Below are 26554 nucleotides of genomic sequence, written 5' to 3'. Positions count from 1 at the left end.
ATTGTGCTCATTTTACTGTCTCGTGATTTTCAATAAATTCAACCAGTTGTACTGGGCTAATGAATTTAATGCATGTCTCAAATCATCACTTTTATGACAACATACACAGAAATTGACTTTGGGGATCAATATGTGTGTACAACTACAACATGATGCATCTGCTGAACATTTTGCTAAACAATTGCTCAATATTGGGAATGGGAAAATGGCAACTGAGGAATTCACAAAATTTATTATATCGTCAACAAACTTCTGTAAAGTTACAGTACCCACAGATGAACTGATTCAAAAAGTCTTCTCAAATATCAGACAGAATTAAAAAAAAATAATCTGTGTCTCAGTGCACATGCTATATTAGCAACCAAAAGCAACAATGTCATTGCCATAAATTGCATCATGCAAAATTAAATAGCAGGCAAAGCAACAATGTGTCAAGTCTAGCAGTACTGTAAAGAATCGAGATGAAATTGTTGGTTATCTAACTAAAGCTTTGACTTCACTTTATTTGCCAGGCACGCTGCTTGTTTCCCTGAAGCACAAAGCCACCACAACTTTGCAATGGTACCAGGTTTTCAGTGAAAAAGGCGAACAATATCATCGAAGCTACAATTTTTAAGGGAAAATATACAGGATAAGACGTACTGTTGCCACCCATCTGAATCATTCAAACAGATAAGTCATTTGGATTCAAACATTTATCTACAGTTGCTACTGTGATACATATTTACAATGACCATCAACAAAGCACAGGAACAATCACTACAAGTGTGTGGACAAAATTTATTATATGCTTCTCACATGTCAGCTGTATGTGGTCCGCCCATATGTTAGAAAACTTTGTTTTATTTAAGTATGCACCAGACATGAAAATAAAACATTGTGCATCCAAAAGCACATCTATAAACAGAAATTAACACAAACATTTCCTCTGAGTGACACTGCAACACAATCTGGATACTCGCTAGTGTTTATTATTAGGTGACAAATGCAAGAAATTTTTGCACCTGGAGTACCATAACAAATTTGAAAGTTTATGCACCTGCTCTACTGAAATAATGCTCTGCAGGAACACCATATGACAGTTTTTAAAACATAAACAAAAATAAATCAAGACTTGAACACAGGGCAATCAGTGACTGCTTAGTTTTGTGGAAGTCTTTCAATTATTTTGAAAATGATTTACATTGATTACTGTTTTTCCATGCAAGTTTTGGGCTTTCTGCACATTTTCTTAGGAGATCTCTCATTAGCTTTTATCTTTAGACCAATTTCTGACAGTTGGTTCTTGATGGTGCACACCTGTCAGAACTTGTGTGGGAAGCCATCTGGTATGTTATAAATGATGTTAATACAAGGGCTATCCACAAAGTACATTACATTTTCGTTTGTGTTCGTTAGGGGTGGGGCTAGCGCAGCCATATTGGTGTCATGGCATCCCGCCGCTCAGTCGGCATCCTGCCGTGCTGGTGAGAGGTTCGTGCTGTACTCCGTTGAGTTACTGTGACAGTTTGAAATGTCAACGTTAATTGAAAATGCCGCGAAGTGTGAAGTGCGTGCTGTAATAAGGTTTCTGACTGTAAGAAACTATACACCGATAGAAATCTATCGGCAGCTTTGTGAAGTGTATGGGGACAACATAATCACTGAAGGTGGAGTGCGTCAAAGGGTCATAAAATTTAAAAATGTCCGAACTAACGTTCACGATGAAGAGCAAAGTGGATGACCCAGCATAGTGACTGCCGAACTAGTCGAAAAAGTCAATAACATGGTCCGTGAAAACCGTAATTTCACAATAACGGAAATCTCTATGAGTTTTCCACAAATTTTACGAAGTTTGTTGCACGAAATCACTACCGAAAAGCTTGGTTACCACAAGTTTTGTGCAAGATGGATACCAAAAATCTTGACAGAGATTCACAAAAATCAGCGAATGGCTGCAGCATTAATGTTTTTGGATGCTTACGAGAAAGATGGCAACTCATTACTCGATCGCATCATTACTGGTGATGAAACATGGGTTAAGCATGTGAACTGCGAGACAAAATTGCAGTCAATGCAGTGGGGGCACACAAATTCCACCAAAAATCCAAGAAATGCATGCAGACAATGTCGGCAAGGAAGGTGATGGCGACTATCTTTTGGGACAGAAAAGGTGTGATTTTTGTGGATTTCCTGGAAAGAGGCACTACAATAAACTCTCAAAGGTATTGCCAAACTCTGCACAACCTCAGAAGAACAATACAAAACAAGCAAAGGGGAAAGTTGGGCTCAAAGATCTTGCTGATTCACGACAACGCCCGAGCCCACGCGGCAAATGCCACTCCTGAAGTTCTCGAATCTTTTAAGTGGGAGTTGTTTCCTCATCCGCCGTACAGTCCCGACCTGGCACCGAGCGAATTCCACTTATTCCCAGCAATGAAAAAGAAGTGGTTGGCTATGCAGCATTTTGATGACACACAGCTTCAAGAAGAGGTAACCACGTGGTTGAAGGCGCAAGTGGCCGAATTTTATGACAAAGGAATTTCCAAGCCCGTCCATCGCTACGATAAGTGCCTTAATTTAAATGGCAACTATGTAGAAAAGCAGTATTTGAGTGTGGCTTTCATCTGTGTATAACAAAAAAAATCCAATACTTTATTTATTTTTAATTACAAAACGTAATGTAGTTTGTGGATAGCCCTCGTCCTTACCAACCAGGACAACAAGCTACTCAGCTGCACACATTTTGGCAGTTTGTGGGACACGTATGTCAAATAAGAATTGAAATTGCTTGGCAGTGTAGTTGTGGTGCAGCTGGATGTTGTTTTCTATTATTATCAAAATTTTGGACACAGCTGATTCAATAACATGTTTTATAACAACATGTTTTAGGTTGTTCTGGAGAGAGAATAAATAACCTTGTAACACTTGTTTATCATAAATCCACTAAATGAGCACAACAAAATTAGAGAACTGAGATTCACATCAAGCTGGTAACAAATTATGATAGATTTTTAACTTCAGACAAGAAACATCCGAGGTACATACTTAGGCCCAAAGATATCTGAGCATTGCTGAATAAAGAAATCGACCGGGAAGTTATCTCCAAATAATTTTGGTTCTTTGCTTGATGTCTGGTAAAATCCAAACTCTGTGCATGTTTGATATGTCCACTGACGACCTGTTAACAAAATTTCTTTGTTAGAGAGTAACTGGGACAATGTGTATTATAGCATTCATATTTTTTGTTTCATTTTTAATACAAGAATCACTCCATGAATGACTTGCTGCAGAACACTTTTACCAGACAACTAATTTTCCAGTAACAATATCAAGAAAAGTAATTTATTTTCACCCAAGACTAATTGCTGAAAGTTTTTGTCAACATGGTACTATATTTAAGCTAGTATTGAAATTTAATCAGGTCTGTCACATTTAACAGATGTGTTTGACACCTTTAAATTACATTTACATAAGTATGACAGAAAATGTTACTGTACTTTCTTACAATTTTTTGTCAATACACTATCTGCTGATAATACAAGAACTACCTACACATTTTGTGAGGTCCATTTAGTAATAACTAAAGTATTCCCAACCCCAATCATTGTAGCAACATTTACCTGGTCATTGAACCACTGCCTGGAGTCCCAGTGGCCTGGACATGACAAGCACATACTCCTTGGCATGTGAGGAGAGTTTCCAGTTGAAGTATCAACAGTGATATCTCTACGGTCAGGGGGCTACCATCATGCAGGTATCTGACAATCTCCACAACAGAATGGTAACCTGTCAGGTTTTGGGTGTATTACCTTTGCCCAGAAAGGAAAGATGCAAAGATGGTCAGGCACACAAGGTGGAATATACACCATCCTGCATGGTTCACATTTCCATAAAATCTGGAAGAGGAATAGCAGGTCAAACTCAACAAGGGGGACCATGCAGCTAAGAATAAAAAGTTTTAGAATGCCAAAAGGGAAGAAAATGAGTGAGCAAAATCATAAACAAAATTCAAGCACCAATGGAAAGGCAGAGGGTAAAAAAGGACAGTACAAGGACAGACTTGCATGTACAGAAAGGGAAGTAGGACTGCAAGGGCTGTGCCCCCTCAGCGGCCAAGCATGTCTTCGCAAAAGAGATGCGAGCTTCATACTTTCAACTAAAGAAACAAGGATGATGCTACACAGTTGACAATCAATGAAGATCAACAGTCATAAAAAATTGCTTTTATCAAGAAAAGTTATTGAATATTGAGACCACAGAAGAAAGCCAATGAAGAAACAAAAAAGAATAATGGGGGAATAAAGAGATGTGCTTGAAGAAATAGAGGAGCATAGGCCAAATAAGCAATTATGCCAGTTTATGATGGATGTGTGACATAAAAGGAGCAGAAAACTTTGTGGCTGATTACTTTTATGCATCTGTTGGTTAGCAAATACCACAGATTACAAATCACTTGCCACCACTCAGACTGCAGATCCACAATTACAGCATTTATTGGCTGATCCTTCCACACGACTGTGATGCACCCAAATGCCCATCCCAGTCACCAAGTTAACACTACTGAGCCACATCTCTCTGCACAAGCTAAGGCCCTACATTTTGCCAAAGCTCCAAAAAGATGCTTTTGACAGTGTTTACAATTTGTCACCACTGATTAAAGATTATGTCCATGCATGGGCACATGTATGTATTAAATGCTAGCACTGCAAAGTGGGACGAAATGTACATGATGACACCGAAAAGCTTATATGTTCTCCAGCAAGATTCGCACAAATCCCAATGAATTACATACCCTCCCTCCACAAGCAGAGAGCTAAAGATATCTTTTCTTAATCACAAATAGATGGACTTGGTGGGCAGAAGATACAACCATCGCCAACATTTCCACCTAGAGAACAGCAAAGACCTCTGCCACCACCTGGATAGCACAATTTGGTTTCCCTCTCCAAGGTACTACAAATCAGGGTCAGTAAGTAAAGTACGTTTTGGTCCAAAAATTGTCCAACTTGTGCAGCATCCAGCATCATTAACCAACAAGATACCATTTTGCCAGGAATGGGTAGGGTGAAAGATGCACTGGGTCCTCAGGCAGCTTGTGTTTGTGCAAAAGCAGAAAATGGGCAGAGATCCTTAACTTGGTCTTTTAGACCCTCACAAAATGTACACGCCAGATATGAGCATTGTTACCAGAAAAGTGTACGAGGAGTCATTGCGCGTTTCAGCACACCCAAACTGCTGGCTTCTACAGTGTAACTGCCACCGTTGGGTTTCAAATGGCTCTGAGCACTATGGGACTTAACTTCTAAGGTCATCAGTCCCCTAGAACTTAGAACTACTTAAACCTAACTAACCTAAGGACATCACACACACCAATGCCCGAGGCATGATTCGAACCTGCGACTGTAGCGGTGGCGTGGTTCCAGACTGTAGTGCCTAGAACCGCTACGCCACCCCGGCCAGCTGCCACAGTTGGGACAAAGGCTCCAAGACCACTCAGTCAAGATCTGTCATATGGCTGCTTCAGGCCATAGTGAATGCCCTGTATTCATCCACAAAGCTTTGGATGACTGTGCTCGCATCATACTCCACACAGATCTCATCAAATCGATGCTTCAACTATACTACACTGGTTCCTCCCTAGTGCCACACACTGTTGGGTGGCTTGCGGAGTATAAATGTAGATGTAGATACCACTGAGATCTTGCAAAATGGCAGAATTACCCCTACAAAACACCACACTGATGCTGCAAGCCCTACCATCCACTTCACCAACCAGCAGCCATACCATTACTGCATCTTGCAGCTACACTGATGCTGTGGCCAGCAGTTCACACAAGAGCAGGCCAGCTAATAGCTTAAATTTGTAAATTAGGTTTATAATAAATTTTAAAAAGTTACAGTAAAAAGTGGGAGGGCAGCAGCACTGTGTATGAGTAATTGATCTAGCAACTAGCTGTACAGTATGTTACTCCTGGTACAAGGGTTATTTTTGAAGTCATTCTCTGTATCAAATTAACCATGTTCATTTATGAATGTGTATTCGTGTTGCTAGAAATAAAAAATTAAGTCTGTAAACATTAGTTCTATGTATGTTATTTTAGGTGGTAGTAAGCCTTATCCACTGTATAAATGTTTCACATAGCAACATTTTGTTTAAAGAAATATTAGAAATTTATGATACACATAAACAACATTCAACTCTGCTAATAATTTGTTTGATGTAAGACTCACTGTATTTGAAAGCCATTGTTTCCTTCTCTCTAAGCAAACATCATACTTTCCTGAAAGTTGTCTCATTTAAATATTAAATGAACACTGAAAAAAGAAGACTTTTGAGGCACATATCTGACAACGCAATAAACACATGATGTCCAACATGCCAGGCAATTCTACAAAAAGATTGGCCAGCCTCCCACAGGGAGACAATATAACTTCACTTAACTTTACTAATTACACAAATTGTGCTTCTTACTGTCATCCCTGCATGTCTACAATTGTTTCTGACAGTAAAATGCTCCAAATGGATCCCTCTTTCACAAAGTCAAATAAAATTGTTGTGTGTTGATCATTTCCACACAAAGCACTTGGTTTCTGCAATCTGTGTGCTAGTACTTTTAAACATGCATTTAATTACCACATTTTAATGCCCCTTCAGAAAAAGTGTGTTTCTACATCATGTTTTTAGACACATCCATTTTTAATTTTCCAATCATGTAACTTTTTTGTGGAGTACTTTGCATGCTTATACTACGGACCTTCAGTTTCCTCCCACAAAGATCTCTTTTGTGCTCAAAATGTCGGTGCTTATGTATAGTGTATCAACTTCACATAATTCATTATTAGCATGCCAGAAGCTCAGAAGATTATTATTTTGTGCTTTTGAAATTAGGATTCCGTTATTTCATAGCTTTCACATCTCACCTTTTAAATCAAGCATTCAGGAAAATAAATGTGATACACAACCATCATATAAAAATGACCACCTACCTCCTTCTGCTGTTTCATTATCCCAAGAAATGGCTTTCATTTCTTCAATCATTTTGGAGTACTTGTAATCAAGGCACTCCTGGCCATATGCGTCTAACAGTAATGAATTTACAGCAGCATATCTGGATACAGGCTGTCCTATACTATCATTTACCATGATATTGCACACAACATCAATTGTAATATTAGTTGCTTTGGCACCTTCAAACTGACGATTGTCTTTATTGTACTGAACAACTCCAGCAAAATTGCTTGCTAATGACTCAAACAAGTTTGACAAGTCATTTTTTATTTTAGGGTTTATTGGATCACATAATCTGAAATCAGAAAAATAACCAAATAATATTTGCTGTGTAAATAATGCATTTTGAACAAGTTTATTTGCATAAATTGATTTCAAGATGTCAAAGTCTTTATTAACTTTATTCGTACATGAAACAAAAAAAACTGTAGAACAGAGTGTGATAAAATATTATACACAAAGGAATACTGAATAATCTGTTATGAAGGCATATAAAAGAATTCTTTGCTTCAATTTGACCTCCTAACAGCAGCTAACCACAAGTTCACAGTGTTGTTGCTACTAGACTTTTAACCATGCAGTTTTTGTCTGTTCTGATAAAATTACAACCATTTCTAACAACAGAAAGTCCACACTGGGATATCAACAATTTTATGACTTCTGTGTTTCTGCCCCCTCCTCTGTCCTCCAAATTCATATTCCTTAACCCCTCTGTGCCAGTCTTTTCCCCTCCTCTGCTCCACTCCTTTTCTGGTCCCCATTCCCCCCTCCCTCCCCATAGCCTCTTGACACTACACCTGGCAGCCTTGTCCTGTTTCATCTACTCCCTGTGTGCTCTGCCACACAGCGCTCTTCTCTCCTCACACCTCTACCCCGATATCCCTCCCCCTTCCTTGTCCTGCTCCAGATTGCTGCTTTCATACACAGTGGCCAGAGATAGCAGCCATGTGTGCATTTTTGCCTGCTAGTGTGTGTGTGTGTGTGTGTGTGTGTGTGTGTGTGTGTGTGTGTGTGTGTGTGTGTGTGTGTTTCTGAAGAAGGTTTTAGCCGAAAACTCAATATGTAACAGCCTTTTTTTCATTGTGCTTGCCTTTGACTTAATGTGACACCTTTATGGTGAGTAGCACTCTATCCTTTTCATAATATTGTTAACACTACAGCCATAACAATAACTCAACCACAGTATTGACTTCACAAAGTCTTTCATGACGATGTTTAATAGGTGATGAATTCCATTATGTTATTACAGTGATTCTCTGTATGTACTATGTCTGTTTCTTTGACTATAAGAGTCCCTGTAGGTTGAGGCAGCTATGTCCTTTATCTAAATACTATAACCTTTGTCTAGAGAGTGACTGGTGCTAGTAAATTTCCTTTGGTTGGCATAGTTGGTGTGGCATCTGTCTTTGAATGTCTGGCCTACATACAGTTCCCCAAACTGACAAGGAATTTTATATACTACTGGTTTCATTATGAGAGTACCATCTTTTACAGAACCAAGTGATGTGTGCCCTCTTGTTGCACATACATCTGACTCAATGACTCTTGGAAAACTTGCCAATATTTAATGAGGCACTACGAACATAAGGCATGAAAGCTATCCTAATAATGAACTTACATGGATAAACATGAAATATTGTAGGGTGTGGAGCAGTGCAGCTTCTTTCTTTCTGTCCAGATGGACATTTTCTGTGCATACACTGTGTACCAATTGAAATTAAGGAAATGTACATAATTAGCTAGTTGTTTATACATGCGAAATGTCAGATCAATCACACTATCTTTATCATAATCAACTACCCATGCCTACTTCAGCAAATGGATAGAAACAATTTTCTGGAAATCTGATTATAAATATCTGGATAGACAGATGCTACAGATAAGATCCAATAACCTCCCAGTTCCTAAATCTTCCACTGAATTTAGAAGCTCCAAAAGTAACTAAAAGGTTTCAGTTCAAATAATCCATTTTTTTCATGATCTAATCACAATAATGGATCATTGAACTCTAACTACTCCCTCTTTTCTATTAACTTGGTAGGCAACTTTTCCCCATTTGACTTTTTTAATGGGTACATGGAATTTATTTGATCCTTCATCGGCACTTACATACATTCTCAATGCTGCAGTTTAAAGCTTCTATATTTTCTCCTATACAAATCCCTTTTTCATTTCCTACAAAAAGATAAAAAACAATAAAGCTGTTATCAAACCAAACATTGGTCATTGGTTTGATTTGAACACCAAAGCCCCATACTAAGTACGGTCCTAAGTAGTATGCTGAAACCTTCGTCTGACATTTGGACTGACTTACCCAGCCAGTCTAACATGGACACTGAATCATAGTGCAATTTAGCATTTTCTTGTTAACAAACACTACTAGTGGTGACAAAAATACATTACAGATAAAAATGCTAGGACTAACTGGGATGTACAGTGTGTGCCACTACCACTCCTAGTCACTTCTTTCCCTGTCCCACTAGCAAACAGGGCAAGAGGAAAATGACTATCTATATGCCTCCATACAAGCCCTAGTTTCTTTTATCTTATCTTCATGGCCTTTATGTGAAATCTATGTCGACAGCAGTAGAATAGTTCTGCAGTCAGCTTCAAATGCTGTTCTCGAAATTTTCTTGATAGTATTCCTCCAAAGGATTATTGCCTTCCCTCCACAGAGTCCAATTTGAATTCCCGAAGCACCTCCATAATACTAGCAAGTTCTTCGAATCTACAGGTAACAAATCTAGCAGTCCACCTCCTTGATTGCTTCAATGTCTTTTTTTAATTTGATCTGGTGCAGACCCTATACACTCAAGCAGTACCCAAGAACAGTTTACACTAGTGCCCTATATGCAGCCTCCTTTACAGATGAACCGCACTTTGCTAAAATTCTCCCAATTAACCAAAGTCGGGCATTTACTTCAAGTACTGCAATCCTTACGCTCATTCCATTTTATACCACTCTGTGCTGTTAGGCCCAGATCTGTGACTAACGTGTCTGTGTCAAGCAGCACACTACTAATGCTGATTTTCAAACATTATGGTTATGTTTTACCTACTCATCTGCATTAACTTAAATTTTTATACATTTGGAGCTACCTGCCACGCATCATGCCAACTAGAAATTTTGTCTAAGTCATCCTGTTTCCTCCTACAATCATTCAATGACAAAGCCTCCCCATACATCACAGCAAACAAGATGCAGGCTATGTTGTTGGTGTGATAATGGGAATTGACAAGTACACATTTGCTGAAATTGTATTCATTCTGCACTCATGAGTAAACAAACAAGTGAAAAAAATGTAATTAGACTGCAATATCCATTAACTGATGTTTGCGATAATTATGTTTGCATAACTGTTCCACTTGAACACCGAGTATACACTTCTCGGTGACTAGCGCAACATCCGATCGTGTGAGAACAATGGATATGTGGCAAGAACGAAACAAACTTTTTTCCTAATCATGAAGCACTATGTATTTCGTGTATTTTGCAGATACAATGAAGTGAAAGTGCAAATGAACAGAGAGTGCCAAACAAACTTCTGTACGCATAAGGGAGGGACCTTGCATTAACCTCAACCCATGTGGTCCACAGATTGGAGGTACAGAATCCGGAAAAATGCATCTGTTATGTATGGTGGCTCAGTCAAACCGCACTTGCTTTTTGCTGACCCAGGGCAGTGGATGCCACACATTACCAGAATTTTGCCTATCAGTTGGTATGCATGCTGTCGGATATTTGATGTAGCAAATTTGGAATGGCCGTAAGTAGCTCTGATCCATTCACACATTTTTGCACCTCGGTTGTCACAATGAGAACCTCTACCATAAAACAAAATTTTCAAAGGACTTACAGATTTGCGTTTTTACTGGACATTTAAACAAACTTTCTAAGGTTAGCAACTGCAGCAGCTTAATGTTATATGAGGTCTATTTGAAAAGCAAGACCAGTTTGATGTGATGCACCAGAGAAGCAGAAAAATATGGAATCTTTGTATGTTCATAAATATCTCACATGGAGATAACACAAGATTCATATTTTCCACGTGGGAAAATATATCTAAAAACAAAGATGATGTGACTTACCAAACAAATATATATATAAAACCAAAAATGACGTGACTTACCAAACAAAAGCACTGGCAGGTCGATAGACACACAAACAAACACACAAAATTCAAGCTTTCGCCACCAACGGTTGCTTCTTCAGGAAAGAGAGAAGGAGAGGGAAAGATGAAAGGATGTGGGTTTTAATGGAGAGGGTAAGGAGTCATTCCAATCCCAGGAGCAGAAAGACTTACCTTAAGGAGAAAAAAGGACAGGTATACACGCGCGCGCGCCCACACACACACACACACACACACACACACACACACACACACACACACACGTGTGTGTGTGTGTGTGTGTGTGTGTGTGTGTGTGTGTGTGTGTTCTAACAACTGAAAAGAAATTGCATGTAATGGACAAGTTAGAAAATGATGAACCTACAGCAAAACTTTGAGGGTTATGAGAGGATTACAAACAGTGAGATATTACAGAAAAATAAAAAGCCGTAATATTTTTCAACCAAAGTTAACAGCTAGCATAAGTGGCTGAAAACTTCAACTTACACAAAACTAGATGAAGCAATAACATGGTTACAGCAGAAAGACAATGCAGGCTTTCACTGACCGTGCCTACTTCAATTAAAATTTACAGGTTTAAAGGCTATGGTCAATATACAAAACTATTTCCTGATATTTCACCCCCCCCCCCCCCCCCCCCCCCCAAAGTGTAAGAAATGGTCAGAGATCAAGCACTTTATAACTGAAGAGGTTTCCCCAGCTGGAGATGAAACATCAGGAAATAATTTTGTATGCTGACTACTACTTTCCAGCATGGAAGTTCAAACTGAAAAGCAGGAGGAGTTCCCGTAACATGGCCGATATTAATACAGGAAGTGGGATGGTTTCCAGAAACTCTGAAGAAAGAAGGTAAATTTGATATTTCATTCGGATGACTTACTTGATTTACTGAGATGAGATTCAAGAAATTGCCGTTCAACGCTAGAAATTTAATTCTTTAAAAGACACAGCTATTGCAATTTGTGATAAATTCTTCAGTTATATAGCACAGTTTTCTCCCTGAAAGAGTTTACAACACTAACAAAATTGGACTGTACTGTGACTCTACAAACTCCATCCTCTCTGGCTGAAGCACATGCTACTGGATATATAGCCTGAGGAAGAAAGGCTAACAGTTTATTCTGCACACTTTCTTCAGGCAAAAACAAACTGAAGTCGTTCATTATTGGCAAACGGAAAAAAAAAAACAGCTTGTATGCTCAAAGGACTAATGAACTTACCACTTCAGTACATACATTAGAAAGGGGCCTCATAGGATAGTACGATGCTCAGAGACTGCTTCTATTCTAAGTTTGGTCATGTTGTACATGTGTGTTTGGAAGGGAATTGTTTACATGAAAGTGTATTCTTTTACTCTACAAAGCAGCTAGTCATCCTGCAGAAGATGTTTCAGATTATGGAATGATCTTTGAGAAGTACCTTCTACTGTGTGTTACGATCTGCTAATAGACAAAGGCGGTGTCATCAGAGCTGTGAACCATTGTTCATCAAATCTCATGTAACAGTTTGCGCGAAAAAGTTCAGACACAATTAGTTTATGGAAATTCCCCAAAAGTGCTCAAAGCAATTCATGGTAATTGCAACATCTGGGACAGCTTTAATACAGTAAAACTTGCTCAAATCAGCATATGTACAATTCGGAAATCTGCCCAAACGACATAAGTATTTCAGTCTCTATGCTCTCAGTGCACTTTTATATGCTGATTTTATGTAAAAAGTAGAACATGCCTAATGCAGAAACGGAAAGCAAATCTTAGAACATACTTAATAATTCATTGTATAATGCAGAAAAGAGCCTATACAATGGTACCATATACAGTTAATTAGTTATTGATGACTACAAGGATGTTACTTTTAATATTTCTGTTAAGCGGCACAAAACCAAAAAAAGAGGACCAGTGCAGCGCAGTGCTGCTGGTGTGGACCTAAAACCATGCTGCTCTGTGCAACAACGAATAAGTTACGCTCACTGTAGGTACAGTACATCAAAGGAAATGGTTCGTTCATCAGCGCTCTGTTTGTCAGCTTTCTCGTTTTCCTCATTATTGACACATGACTGTAAATAGAGGAACATTGTTGCACATCTACCAACACACTGCTGCAATGTGCGCAGTGAAAGAGGTGGGTATTGTTCCGTTAAACAATGGTTTTGCCCGGCAAGGTCATTATTTTCTGCCAGTTTCAGTTGACTAGTAGCACTTTAAGAGATACAATAACATGATGTCAAATAAATGGTATGTGTCATCAACAGTTAACAAAAAGATTAATGTAATTGTTGGGAGTGAGAAAGACAAATTCTCTGTGCACAAAATTATGTTCCGTTTCAGATGCAGTAAAACACAAATTTATGAAACTTTAAGAAACATGGATAACGTTCTGGATGAAAGAGAATGGACAGATGACAAGAAAGGCGAAGGAGACTGGAAATGAAGAAATTAATGAAATAGTGTGGGAATGGTTTGTAAGTGCGTGGGCAAAAAACTTACCTTTATCTGGACCCATGTTGCAGAATGAAAGTCGCTAAAGGGCTTGGAATTATGGACTTCAAGACATCCACAGGATGGCTGGACAGTTTTGAAACACACAATATCGTGTGGAATCAATAATGTGGGGGAGCTAAGAATGTGCAGGAAGTATAGAAACAGAATGGAAGACAATACGTCCAACTTAATTGTGAATTATGACCCAAAAGACATGTTCAATGCTGATGAAATGGGACTGTTTTATCACGCTCCACCTTCAAAATCACTAAGAATTCGAGGTGAAAAGTTCACCAGTGGATAAGAGTCCAAGGAAAGACTCGCTGTGTGGAAACACGTTAGTTGAAATGGAGAAGCCCCTGGTGACTGGAAAGGCAGCAAAACTGCATTGTTTCAAAAACATTTACATCAGTAAGCTTCCAGTCACATGGTGAAGCAATAAAGAGGCATAGTCTTACGGATAAATGGCTGGGCTCTTTCAATGCCAAAATGAAAAAATTAAATCACCAAGTTCTCCTTTTCCTAGACAATGCAACCTGCCACCTGATAGTATCATCATCTAATGCAAAATTGGCTTGGTTCCCTCCAAATTCAACCAGCCTCACACAACCTATGACCTGAGGGTTATTTACACATTCAAGTGTCATTATACGCGATTACTGATGCAATCTCTTACTCTTAGTGTTGAAGAAGCCGAAAATGCGTTTGCTCTTGCACGGCCTGTCTTGGATGCAGTAAATTGGATTGGCTTGGCAGTAAAGGAAATAAAACCCCAAACTGTCACCAAGTGCTTCAACAAAGTGTGGATTGGGGGTCAAGAGCAAGACACTTCTGAGGCCATCGAAGTTCCAGAAAATGCAGCCACTATTGCTGAATTAATGAAAATACGAAACGTTTCATGTAGTGCAGATGATTACATTCAAAGTGATGACTTTCGGTCAACTCACGCCACTTTCACCTCAGCAACAGATTTAATAGAAATCCGCAACACAAAGGATAATGAAGAAGAAACAAAGGAAGAAGATGAGGAGCAAAATGATGTTCCTAGAAAAACTAATATGCCTGAAGAAGCCATTGCATGCATAAACGATGTTATGACAATTTGTATAACGCACAAATTCTCCCAACTTGTTGAAACTATTGTACGGTGCAAAACATTGCCTAGAAAAACAATTTTAAACAGGAAATTAAAACAAGTTTCCCTCACTGATATGTGGCAAAAAATGTGAAATGTAAAGCAAATAGCAAATAAACATGGGAATAGTATGTATGTACATACAATAATAAATGAATTCTAAGTTCAAGTAAAAATATAGAAATGCCATGTTATTTATCAATTAGTAACAGTCCAGTATTCTACTGTCCAATATACAGTAAATGAACATATACCATGCTGAAGTGAAAGTACATAAATACAGTATGCACATAATTAAAAATTTTTACTGTACTTTTGTGCATGATACTTGACAAATTTTACATAGCCCAAAACTCACGTTTTGTGTAATCCGGAAACTTGCCAATTTGGAAAATTATTTTAGTCACTGGCAAATTCCATTTTGAGCAAGTTTTACTAGATTACAATAGTTCATTCATCGAAGAAAATAGCAACAGCCTCTGCCGAAATTGACACTGAAAGTTAGTGTAATCAAGAAAGTGGTACTACTACTTGTCCAACAATCTTGTGAAACAAATTTCTGGTTGTTAAGGCATATTTGTAGATGATGAAAACATCTGTGATTGTGTTATAAAGTGATACCTACAAACTGAGAGATGCTAATGATGCAGATATACAGTTTGTTCTTTAGAGGAGTGAAAGCAAGGCAACTGAGGAACCCATTTATATGCATTTCACAGCACTGAAATGTAGCTATCTGTTATCAGAGTATGCACCACAAGATTTGTTTGACTATACTGATGTTTACACTCTATGGAAAATGAGAATCGTCATCAGGAAAAATGTGAATGAAAAACAGAAACAGATAAAAATTGGACAATAACTTCCTGAAAGCGAACTGAAAGCATGGGACACAAAATACAGCATATCTTAAGTGTAGTAGGATAACCAGGAACTTTGTGCAATGCATATTCATATTTGTCTACAGAATGAACTGCAAATAATGTGGAGCCTTACTATTCATCAAAATCAACTAGCTCTTCGCTTTACACAGCACCAACTATATACAAAAATTTTATGAGTGATACAAGTCAACTGTGAAGCTATCACAATGCTGAAAATGGCACTACAACTTTGCATACCATTTTCAAAAGATGCTAACATACCTGAACATTTTTTTTAGTGTCTGTTGCCCCACCATATGTTGTAGCATTATAGAAATTTGTGCAGTGGCACGCTCCACAGCTGATACACAGTCAGCACTTGAGGTAGCTAAGGCATCGCTAACAACTCTATAGTATTCTGAAACAAACATGTTGGAATTTAGATTTTACATTAATTTTTAACATGAAATGAGGAAATCTTAACTAAAAACTCCAGATACTGCAAAATGAAAAATCACCACACTGTTTAAAATTGACAATTTTAAAGTGATAGCCAGTCTTAAAAATAACATCTGCAAAATCGACATTGGCTCATACTCTATTAAAATCATATACCATACCTCTCATCCAATACTCATCCTTTTCTAACTATTGACACTGAAAATTTCTAGTAGGAATTAAATATCTGAGTGTAATCCTAAGAAAAATAGCAACTTATGTCTCAGAAGAAGGAAAAACTGATGAGTCCAAGGCCTCATACAAACAGTTACAGGATACAATAAAAATCAGATTTTACTTACGGGAGATCACAATGAAAGACTTGCAAATATACCAATTCCAAAAACAGCTGTCACATTTGGAGAATACATATCCAATCAAAAAAGAAAAGAGTCAGATTTTGCTACTTTTTATCATTTAAAAATTACCAACAGTTTCTTTAGGAGGAAAGAAATACACAAATTTACCTGGTCAGCAAGAGGATATACACTATTATAGATTATATAATAACAAAAGAGGGATTTCCTGGACAGGTTTCAGATACCAGTTTTTTGAGGAGTGAATATTGAATGAGATCACTTCTTATTGGTATCGATATCTGACATCTATGCAAAATAGAGATAATCGAAGAAAACACTTAAGGATCAAAGAAAACAATTAAGAATCAAAAAGAAGAATAGGTTCTTCAAGTTTACCTTTTAGAAGATACCAGCACATGAGATCTGTATCAAAAATTGTTAACAAGAAACTATCAAATTCAGAAACAGTAGAAGACTTGAACGAAGAATGGAAAAACTTAAAAAAGCCCTATCAAATATAGATAACTAGGTTTGGGGAAGAGAGGGAACTACAGGAAGTATCGAGGAGTGAGGATTTGAATGAGAGAGACAGAAAAAGCAATTATAGAACAACAAGAAACTTTCAAGATCTACATATATAATCCCACAAATGAAAAATATACTGAATATAAAGAGAAGAGTAATAATGAGAAATGCATAACTCGGAAAGTGCATGCAGAATGATGGGAACATTTTACTGGTAATATACAGTATGATTTACATGGCACACAAACTATTGCTTATAAAGTGATGAAACTATTCAACAGACTAGAAAATGATCATATAAAAGTTAATAATATAGGAGAGAATGAATGCATAGCTCATTATAAAAGTTTGTGGTATGATGATACCTGAACTAAATGATGCCAAAGCCATGGACAATATTGATATGAGAGGAACGACGGACACTATAAAATCCACTAAAAATAGGAAAGCCACTGGTTCACATGGTATTAATAGGGACTTTGCAAGTGTGGATGGTTATTCCTGGATCGATAGTTAATAGATATTGGGGAAATGAGGGAAGTACCAAATGGCTGGCTGAGAGTTAAAATAATATCTATCTTTCAAAAGGACGATAGAACTACATAACGTAACTATCACAGTATAAGCCTCCTGGATTCAGCCTATAAATTACATGCCAAAATCCTGAAAGCAAGACTTAAAAATATCATAGAAAAATTAGTTCTGAAGAACAATCAGGCTTTATAAAGGTTATAGAAAAGGGATGAGAGTTCAATTGGGAAACCCATCTCTCTTTTATGGATTTCGAGAAAGCTTTCGATAATGTGAATAGAGAAATTCTATGGAACGTCATGGCTGAATGAAGTTATGCATCTCACCTTATAAATGCTATTAAGAGCTAATACACAAACACTGAAATTATTATAGGTATGTGAAATATAACAACAAAACCAATGAACACAAACAAAGCAGTACAACAAGGATGCTCTATTTCTCAAAGTATATGAAGTTATCAGCAAATGGAAAATGTTGAACGTAAATAGAGTTCTTTTAGATCATAGCACTAGATTCATGTAATTTTATATGCATACGACATTACTCTGATTACAGAGAACAAATCTGGCCTTCTAATGGGAATCCATAAGTTGCACCAGATAGCCTCAAAAAACAACCTAACATTGTGAGTAGATAAAATGAAAGTGACGGCATATCAGGGCAGACAATCAGTAAGATCTAAAACAATCTTGAGTAATAAAATCTTGGAGCAAGTTGAATATTTTAAGTACCTAGGATGCGACACCACTTACAAATATAACCATGATGTGGGTCACAAATTAAATATAGCAGTACTAATATATATGTACTTATGGAAGTGGGCAACAACAAGACACCAACACAGTAGAAAACTGGCTCAAGAAATGAGACTTCTATGGAGAGTGGAAGGATGCAATGAGATAGGTATGGTAACAGGAAATTTGGTTAATACCTGAAGTGAAGAAATAGAAGAAGAAATTTCATCAACAGTATCAGTACTAAGAGATCAGTCAATTTTACAGCAAGATTTATTTTTATTCCCTCCCTCCCTCTCTCTCTCTCTCTCTCTCTCTCTCTCTCTCTCTCTCTCTCTCTCTCTCTCGGGTGTAAAACAAGGAAATGGTAATGGAGCAAAAGTTATTACAAATTTATTTTCAGCAAGTCCATATTTAGGAAGAGATTCACCTCACTGAATTTAAGGATGATTTGCCAAAGATGATGAAACATTAAATCAATTTTTACATCCACCACAGTTGCAATTCATTTATTCTTTTTATACCAAACAAGATCAAATAACTCCTTAAGTACTACATGGAGATATTGCAAAATTTCGATTCCATTCTTATTTTACATTAAGGACTTATTTACATTTGTATTAATAACATCATTATTTTCAATGCAATAGGGTCTGCAGCTGGGATGAATTTTTTGAATGATTTCTTGAAGCCTTCAGCTGCCATTTTCTTTATTTCCTGTATGATTGTACAATTTTGACCTTAGGCCATTTTCAAGTATTTTATGGATACTTGAAAATGGCCTAAAGCCGAAATTGCACAATCGAAGAGAAAGTGGCAGCTGAAGGCTTCAAGAAATCATTCAAAAAAGAAACATCATTATTAATTAAAAAATGATTGTTGTTGTTGTGGTCTTCAGTCCAGAGACTGGTTTGATGCAGCTCTCCATGCTACTCTATCCTGTGCAGTCCTTTTCATCTCCAAATAACTACTGCAACCTACATCATTCTGAATCTGCTTAGAGTATTCATCTCTTGGTCTCCCTCTATGATTTTTACCCTCCACGCTTCCCTTCATCACTAAATTGGTGATCCCTTGATACCACAGAACATGTCCTACTAGTCTAGACAAGTTGCGCCACAAATTTCTCTTCTCCCCGATTCTATTCAGTACCTCTTCATAACATGATTAACTGTTACTTATTTTCTAGGAGAGCCACATACTTTTGTGCCAACAAATTTCTTGTAACTCCAGTTGATATTCAACCAGAACAATACAACTTACTTGCTGATGCTATTTTACAATCAATTCCAAATAAGTTAGGAGGTGTTATTGCTTTATTTTTATCAATCATAATTCTAATAATTATACAATTTTACAATAAATCACCTTGCAAGGTATTCAATTTTATCTTATTAATCAATCATAGTTGTAGTGCTACAACTATTAACATGGGCCAGAAAGTGACCAGTTGAAGAACCTTATATCATAACAGGACACATTATAACAATCATTTATTTTATCTATTTCCTTAGTAGTGTTCATGTAACAAATGCTTAAGATAAATTAATGGGGAATAAATCAACAATAAACCTGACAATTTATAAAATCAAATGTATTACAAATACCAATTAAAATAATTAAAGACAATGAAATCAAAATAATATAACTACATATGGAAGAGTTTGAGCAACAGAATGTAAATAACCTAATAAAACATAATTTAAATTTGATGATCAACCAGCAGTTTTTACAGTATAAACACCTAATCTAACATACCATTAAAAAAAGATAGATAAAAAAACCATACGATAATGAATACATATAAGACAAATAAAGAAAAAATTACCCAAAAACCTACGGAAACTATCAAATTATAAAGAGCACAAAAATAATAAAGTAAATAATTTGACATAATACGAACAGGTTCCTCCTTACAAATTAATTTAGTTTTATCACTAAAATGTTTAGGAATATCAACAAACCTTAACTTACCATGATCCTTTCAAATCTGGATACAACTTCAAACCTTTCATTTTAACAATGTTAAACAGCTACAGTAATTAAAACACAAATAACTAAAACAATAAAATTTATAATAAATATAAACAAATCATAAAATATCAATACAATTCGTAGACCTACATAAATGAGTTCTTAATTCAATGTGTTACTTTTAAAAATTATTAATAAATTTTAATCAAAAATGTAAAATTACCCTACCCACATATTCAATTCATATTAATGTGAGTACGTACAACTTGGGACAGAAACTGATATGGCTCACACTGTACATAAGAAATTAAATGTTCAAACACCTAATTACTGTGCTCCTGTACCAAAAATTTGTCTTAATCCGATGCTTATGTCAAAATCTCCTTCACTGATAAGAACTCTTGAAAACAATTACGCTGCTATTGGCATAGTAAATTACTCTTATCAATGTAAATTAATTTCTATTAATTAATATTAATTGTTAAATAGTGAAGAGAGCAGTTATTCTTCATAAGACCCCAACAAACATTATCATTAAGTATAGAATACTCAAAAAAGCTATGTAAAAATAAACGGTTTTCTCAATCTACAGGAAAATTTAGATGTTTTATCTCAAAAGTTAAATTCTAAAATTTATTATTAGACAATTTCTCGACAACCCAATCATTCCAGAACCTAATTAAGAAACCAATAATTATGTTACCTTTTTACAGTGTAAATATAATGGCTCTAAATCTTCGTCAGTGAGCAGGCCAGACCTCAAAATATTATCAAGAAAACATATTTCTGACAAACAGGTGAAAATCAAATTTGCCTAGTTACTTACAATATACTAACAATAATCCTGTTGTGAACAAAATAAATATACTAATATCATCATTATCACAAAAATTAAGAAATCAAATTTAGCATTTAAATAAATAACTAAAGTAATTATAAAATCAAATTTAAATATGATGAATTAAAATGTGATCTTAAAGGTGGCATGTTTAAAATTTACTATTCTATTCAAAGTTAATTAAATTATAAGTTAGCTTTAGACATTACATCCTACAGAATAAATGAGTTAATATTTCTGCCTAAAAAAATAAATTTTGTCCTTAAAAATTACATATCTTAGAAAACCATTAACAATTCATTTCTACTCAATAACAATGATAACTATAATTAATTGTAAATTGATTTTATTCAAGATAAGTAAATAAATACTAAAATTTTTATAAACACTGATACAAAAGGTAGAATAAATAATATTTACTTTAATGAACTGAAATAAATATTTCATAATCAACTTACATCATAATAAAAATAAACTGTAATATAAAAGAATCAAGTCTACAAAATTAACTATCAATAAAAAATAAACAAAAGCTTAATATAATGTAATCAATAACTAAGATACCCTGATTTGCACAGAATAATTTCCATTGTAAGTAAATTAAGTTATAGCTTGAAACTCTTCTAAAATACACTTTCCAATATATCTACATTATTACCTGTCTAAAACAGTTTTAAATAGAATAATAAATAGTGAGAATGGGCAATGTGTACACACCTCTCAGCCAAATCAGTTAAATTAACTAAAATTCTTATCAAAACCCTCTTCATTAAAAAAGTTAATCAAATCCATTATGAATAAAAAAAAATCTATTGCAACCCACCTCCTCTTAATTATATGCTTCACCTTGAGCATACATATTTCATAAGTTTTAATATTCTTAAAAGATTTTGTGAGAACAGAGAAATACAAACAAATAAATTACATAAAGTCAAATAATGTAAAGTTTTTGATCACCTATTATCAATTAGAGGATAGGTTCCTCTGAATGGAATGTGATATCACAAACTTCATTGGGTTTTAAGACTTTAACTAACTGCACCATGGTAAGTACAAGTAACACTTAAAAATAGCAATATTAGGGCAGCTGCTACTCATCTCATAGCAAAGATAGTGAGTCACAGATAGGCACAACAAGAAGATTCGCAAACAAGTAAGCTCTCCGCCGAAAAGGCATTCATCGGAATTAGACAAAACACGCGCGCGACACACACACACACACACACACACACACACACACACAGTCTCTGGCTGCTGAGGCCAACCTCGGAAGTCAGAGAAACTGTGGTCTGTGTGTGTGTGTGTGTGTGTGTGTGTGTGTGTGTGTGTGTGTGTGTGTGTGTGTTTTTAACTCCAATGAAGACCTTTCTGGCTGAAAGCTTACTATTTTGACAGTCGTTTTGTTGTGCCTATCTGCGATGTGACGTCTCTGCTATACCGTGAGTAGCAACTACCTTTTTCTACTACTGTCATTATTCCATCCTGGAATTTTCCATTGTTTGACTTAAAATAGCAGTGATCTTAGTTTTTTTTTTATTTTAACAGAATCATAGAGCCACACATTTTTTAATTTCACGTTATAAATTCATAATTTTACTCCAATATTATACATAATTGCTTTAATCAATAATATTTACTTGTATTATTATTATCATTATTATTCTTGATTGTTATAATTATTTTTGATTGTTATAGTTATCATTGTACTACTGTTATAAACTCTATTTTTTTTCTTTAACATCAATACTGCATAATACGTTATATGTCCTTAATGTTCTGTAGAAACTGTAACTCATTCAATCTGAGTATGCCAGGTTAGGTGTAAGAGAGGGCCTGAAGGCCCTAATCTTGCCAGGTAAAATAAATACATAAATAAATAATAAATTAGTAGCACAATTGCAGCTGCTAGCACCAATTATGTTGATTCTAAAACAACTGCTAATTCCACGATTAACAAATAATTAAATCAAATCACTGTAAAAAAGAATATTTACTATAACACATCTTGCATATAACACAGAGAAAAGGTGAGTGAAACTTTTGGAAAATTTGATAGTTTCTTAATAGTTAAACATAATTAATTTACAAAACCAGATACATATTAAAAAGGATCTTGAAGAAACAAAAAATTCAGAACAGAATCACCTTATGACCATAACAGGGACAGGTCTTGCATCTAGGTCTATTACAGGAGTATGAGCCATGAGGTAAGAGATTGGGAGCAGGGGTTATGTAAGGATGGATGAATATATTTTCGTCTTCTGCTATTGTCGCTTCCTCAGATTTCATTTCATTTTCCCCCTTGTGCATCCATTTTGTCCTTTTCATATTTTTCACGTGTATTTGGGTGTATTTTTGCATAATTTTTCAGACGTAATTCTCCTTTATTACGTAATTTTTTGTATTTTTTGCACCACCATGGATCCTTGTGCCCTCTATCTGTGTCCATACTGTTCCTGCTCATGATATCCCCCTTAATGGCCTTACCATCAAATTACTCATCTCTGATTGCCACCCCTCCTTCCACAATGACCTCCACCTGTTCAGATATCACCAATGCTTAGCCCTCACCAACATAGTCCTGTGAAACCATATCAACCAATCCCAATCCTCCTTGTAGTATCTTCTCTCCTTCTGCAAAATTCTCTTGCTATGTAATCCCAATTTCCTGGAACCCATAACACACATTGAAACTCTTGCCCTGCAGGAACTTGAGCAACATGCACAACACCACCTCAAAAAGCTCTCCATCCTGCTCACTTTTCCTATTCTCACATCAGAGTACCACTGTCCACCACCTCTACAATAACTTCCAAACCTCCCCCACATCCCCACATAGCTGACAAATCCTGTCTCACAGACCTACTACACTCACCCCACCCTCCAAAACTCCCTCGCACCACCCTACAGAACCCAGGACTTAAACAGACCCGTAACACAGTCATGAATCTTTCCTCCTGAAGCCTTAGTCCCACAGAAATATCAACCCTTTCCAAAGGCCTCACCGTTTGCCCCACTCCCGAATTCAATCATGCAGGACTAGTTAAAGACTTTCTCTCCTTTTCCCAGTCCCTACAGTGGAAACACTTTTTCCCCACCAACCCGGCCAATCAGACTCAACCAAAGACCAATACTGAACCCTGTTTAACTCGGTTCGCTCCTCCATCCAACCATGATCTGCCCCCACTGCCTCCAAACCACCCCGTTAGCTTTCCAGAATTTCTTAACCTCTCCTTGCCTCACCATAATTCCCCAAATCCCTCAACATGCAAACTAACCTTACATTTACAAAAAGAACTGCAGTCCACCGTCTAAAAACTGATCCTGACCTTATAATCCCACCTGCACTCAAAGGCTCCGCCACTGTTGTTTTGAACCGTAAGGATTACATGGCGGAAGGACTCCGTCAGCTGTCAGGTGTTTCCTACAAACCTTGCCACAGTGACCCCATTCCAGTAGTCCATCAGGATTTCCAGTCACTACTCAAATCCTTAAGCCCATCCCAGAGCCTCCCTCCAGAGTCCATCTGTCTCCTTACTCTATATGCATCCTAAAGTCCATAAACCCATCCACCCAGGATGCCCCATTGTTACTGTGCCCCCACTGAGAGAAACTCTGCTCTCGTAGACCAACACCTTCAAGCTATTATACAGAACCTGTCGTCCTATATAAAAGATACCAACCATTCCCTCCACTGACTCTCCACAGTTCCTATCCCTTTACCACATGGTGCCCTACTCGTCACGATTGATGCCACCTCCCTGTACACTAACATTCCTAATGCCCATGACCTTACTACTATCTAACACTACCTTTCCAGATGCCCTATGGATTCCAAACCAACAACCTCCTTCCTAGCCTCCAAGACCTACTATATCCTCACCCACAATTACTTCTCCTTTGAAGGCATTACCTACAAACAAATCCACGGTATGGCTATGGCACCCACATGGCACCATCCAATGCCAACCTATTCATGGGCCATCTAGAGGAATCCTTCATAAAAACCCAGAATCCCAAACCCCTCACCTGGTTCAGATTCACTGAGGACATCTTTGCTATCTGGACTGAAGGTGAGGACACCCTATTCACATTCCTCCAGAACCTCAACAACTTCTCCCCCATTTGATTCACCTGGTCCTACTCAACCCAACAAGCCACTTTCCTGTCCACATCACATATGGATACATCAGTACCTCCATCCATATCAAACCTAATAACCATCAGCAATACCTCCACTTTGGCAGCTGCCACCCGTTAAATACCAAGAAGCCCCTTCTGTACAAACTAGCCACCTGTTGTTTTCGCATCTGCAGTGATGAGCAGTCCCTCTCTGAATATACTGAGGGTCTCACTAATGCCTTCACTAACCATAATTATACTCCCAACCTTGTACAAAAATAAATTTCCCATGCCTTATCTTTCCAGTCTCCCACCACCTCCCAAAGTCCCACAGTCCGGCCACAGAGAAGCATTCCACTCTTAACTCAGTACCATCCAAGACTGGAACAACTGAATTACATTCTCTGCCAGGGTTTTGATTACCTCTCATCGTGTCATGAAATGAGGAAATGTCCTGTACACTATCCGTCTCACCCCTCCTACAGTGGTATTCTGCCATCCACTGAACCTACACAATATACTTGTCCATCCTTACACAACCCCTGCTCCCAATCCCTTAACCTCATGGCTCATACCCCTGTAATAGACCTAGATGCAAAACCTGTCCCATACATCCTCCTACCACCACCTACTCCAGTCCGGTTACTAACATCACCTATCCCATCAAAGGCAGGGCTACCTGTGAAACCTGTCATGTGATTAACAAGCTAAGCTGCAACCACTGTGCTGCATTCTATGTAGGCATGACAACCAACAAGCTGTCTGTCTGCATTAATTGCAACCGACAAATTGTGGCCAAAAAACAAGTTGACGCCCTGTTGCTGAACACACTGCCACAAATGATATACCTCATCTCAATGACCGTTTCACAGCCTGTGCCATATGGATCCTTTCCACCAACACCAGCTTCCATGAATTGTCCAGGTGGGAACTTCCCCTGCAATACATCCTATTTTTTCCCCTGCAATACATCCTATTTTCCCGTAATCCTCCTGGCCTCAACCTTCGTTAGTCACTATCCTCACCATTCCAGCCCCCTTTCTGTTCCCATTCCAGCACCACATAGCCGTAATTTCACCGCCACATCCAATCTTTTAATTTCTTTTTACTTCTCTCCTTTCCACTACTTACCCCCCCCCCCCCCTCCCACTCCCCAACTTCGCTCCTGCCCTCCATCTAAACTGCAGCACTTCACTGTCTCCCCCTACCCAACCTAGGTTCCTCGTTACTCCCACCCAGTCGCCACTACCATCATGCACTGGTGCTGCTGCTCGCAGTGTGGTTTCAGTTGTCGGAGACTGCAGACGTGTGTGGAAGTTGCATTTGCGTGTGTGCGTGTCTGTATGTGTGTCTATTTCTGACAAAGGCCTTAATGGCCAAAAGCTATAATTGTGTGAATCTTTTTGTTGTGCCTATCACGACTCAGCATCT

At 37.3% G+C, this 26554-nt stretch overlaps 1 protein-coding gene across 1 annotated transcript in view; it reads right to left on the bottom strand.

Annotated features, from left to right (window-relative positions):
- LOC126267261 (putative serine protease K12H4.7) overlaps positions 1–26554 on the bottom strand; it is a 92539-nt gene that overhangs the window by 20872 nt on the left and 45113 nt on the right. Inside the window, exons 5-7 of the mRNA XM_049972329.1 lie at positions 15882–16017; positions 6970–7286; positions 3028–3160 (exon numbers count right to left, since the gene is read on the bottom strand). Coding sequence (XP_049828286.1) covers positions 3028–3160; positions 6970–7286; positions 15882–16017 — 586 coding nt within the window. The remainder of the gene's footprint in view (positions 1–3027; positions 3161–6969; positions 7287–15881; positions 16018–26554) is intronic.

This window comes from Schistocerca gregaria, chromosome 1 (assembly GCF_023897955.1).
Source record: "Schistocerca gregaria isolate iqSchGreg1 chromosome 1, iqSchGreg1.2, whole genome shotgun sequence".
Classification (NCBI taxonomy): Eukaryota; Metazoa; Arthropoda; class Insecta; order Orthoptera; family Acrididae; genus Schistocerca; species Schistocerca gregaria.
This window is presented reverse-complemented; position numbering and strand designations above follow the sequence as displayed.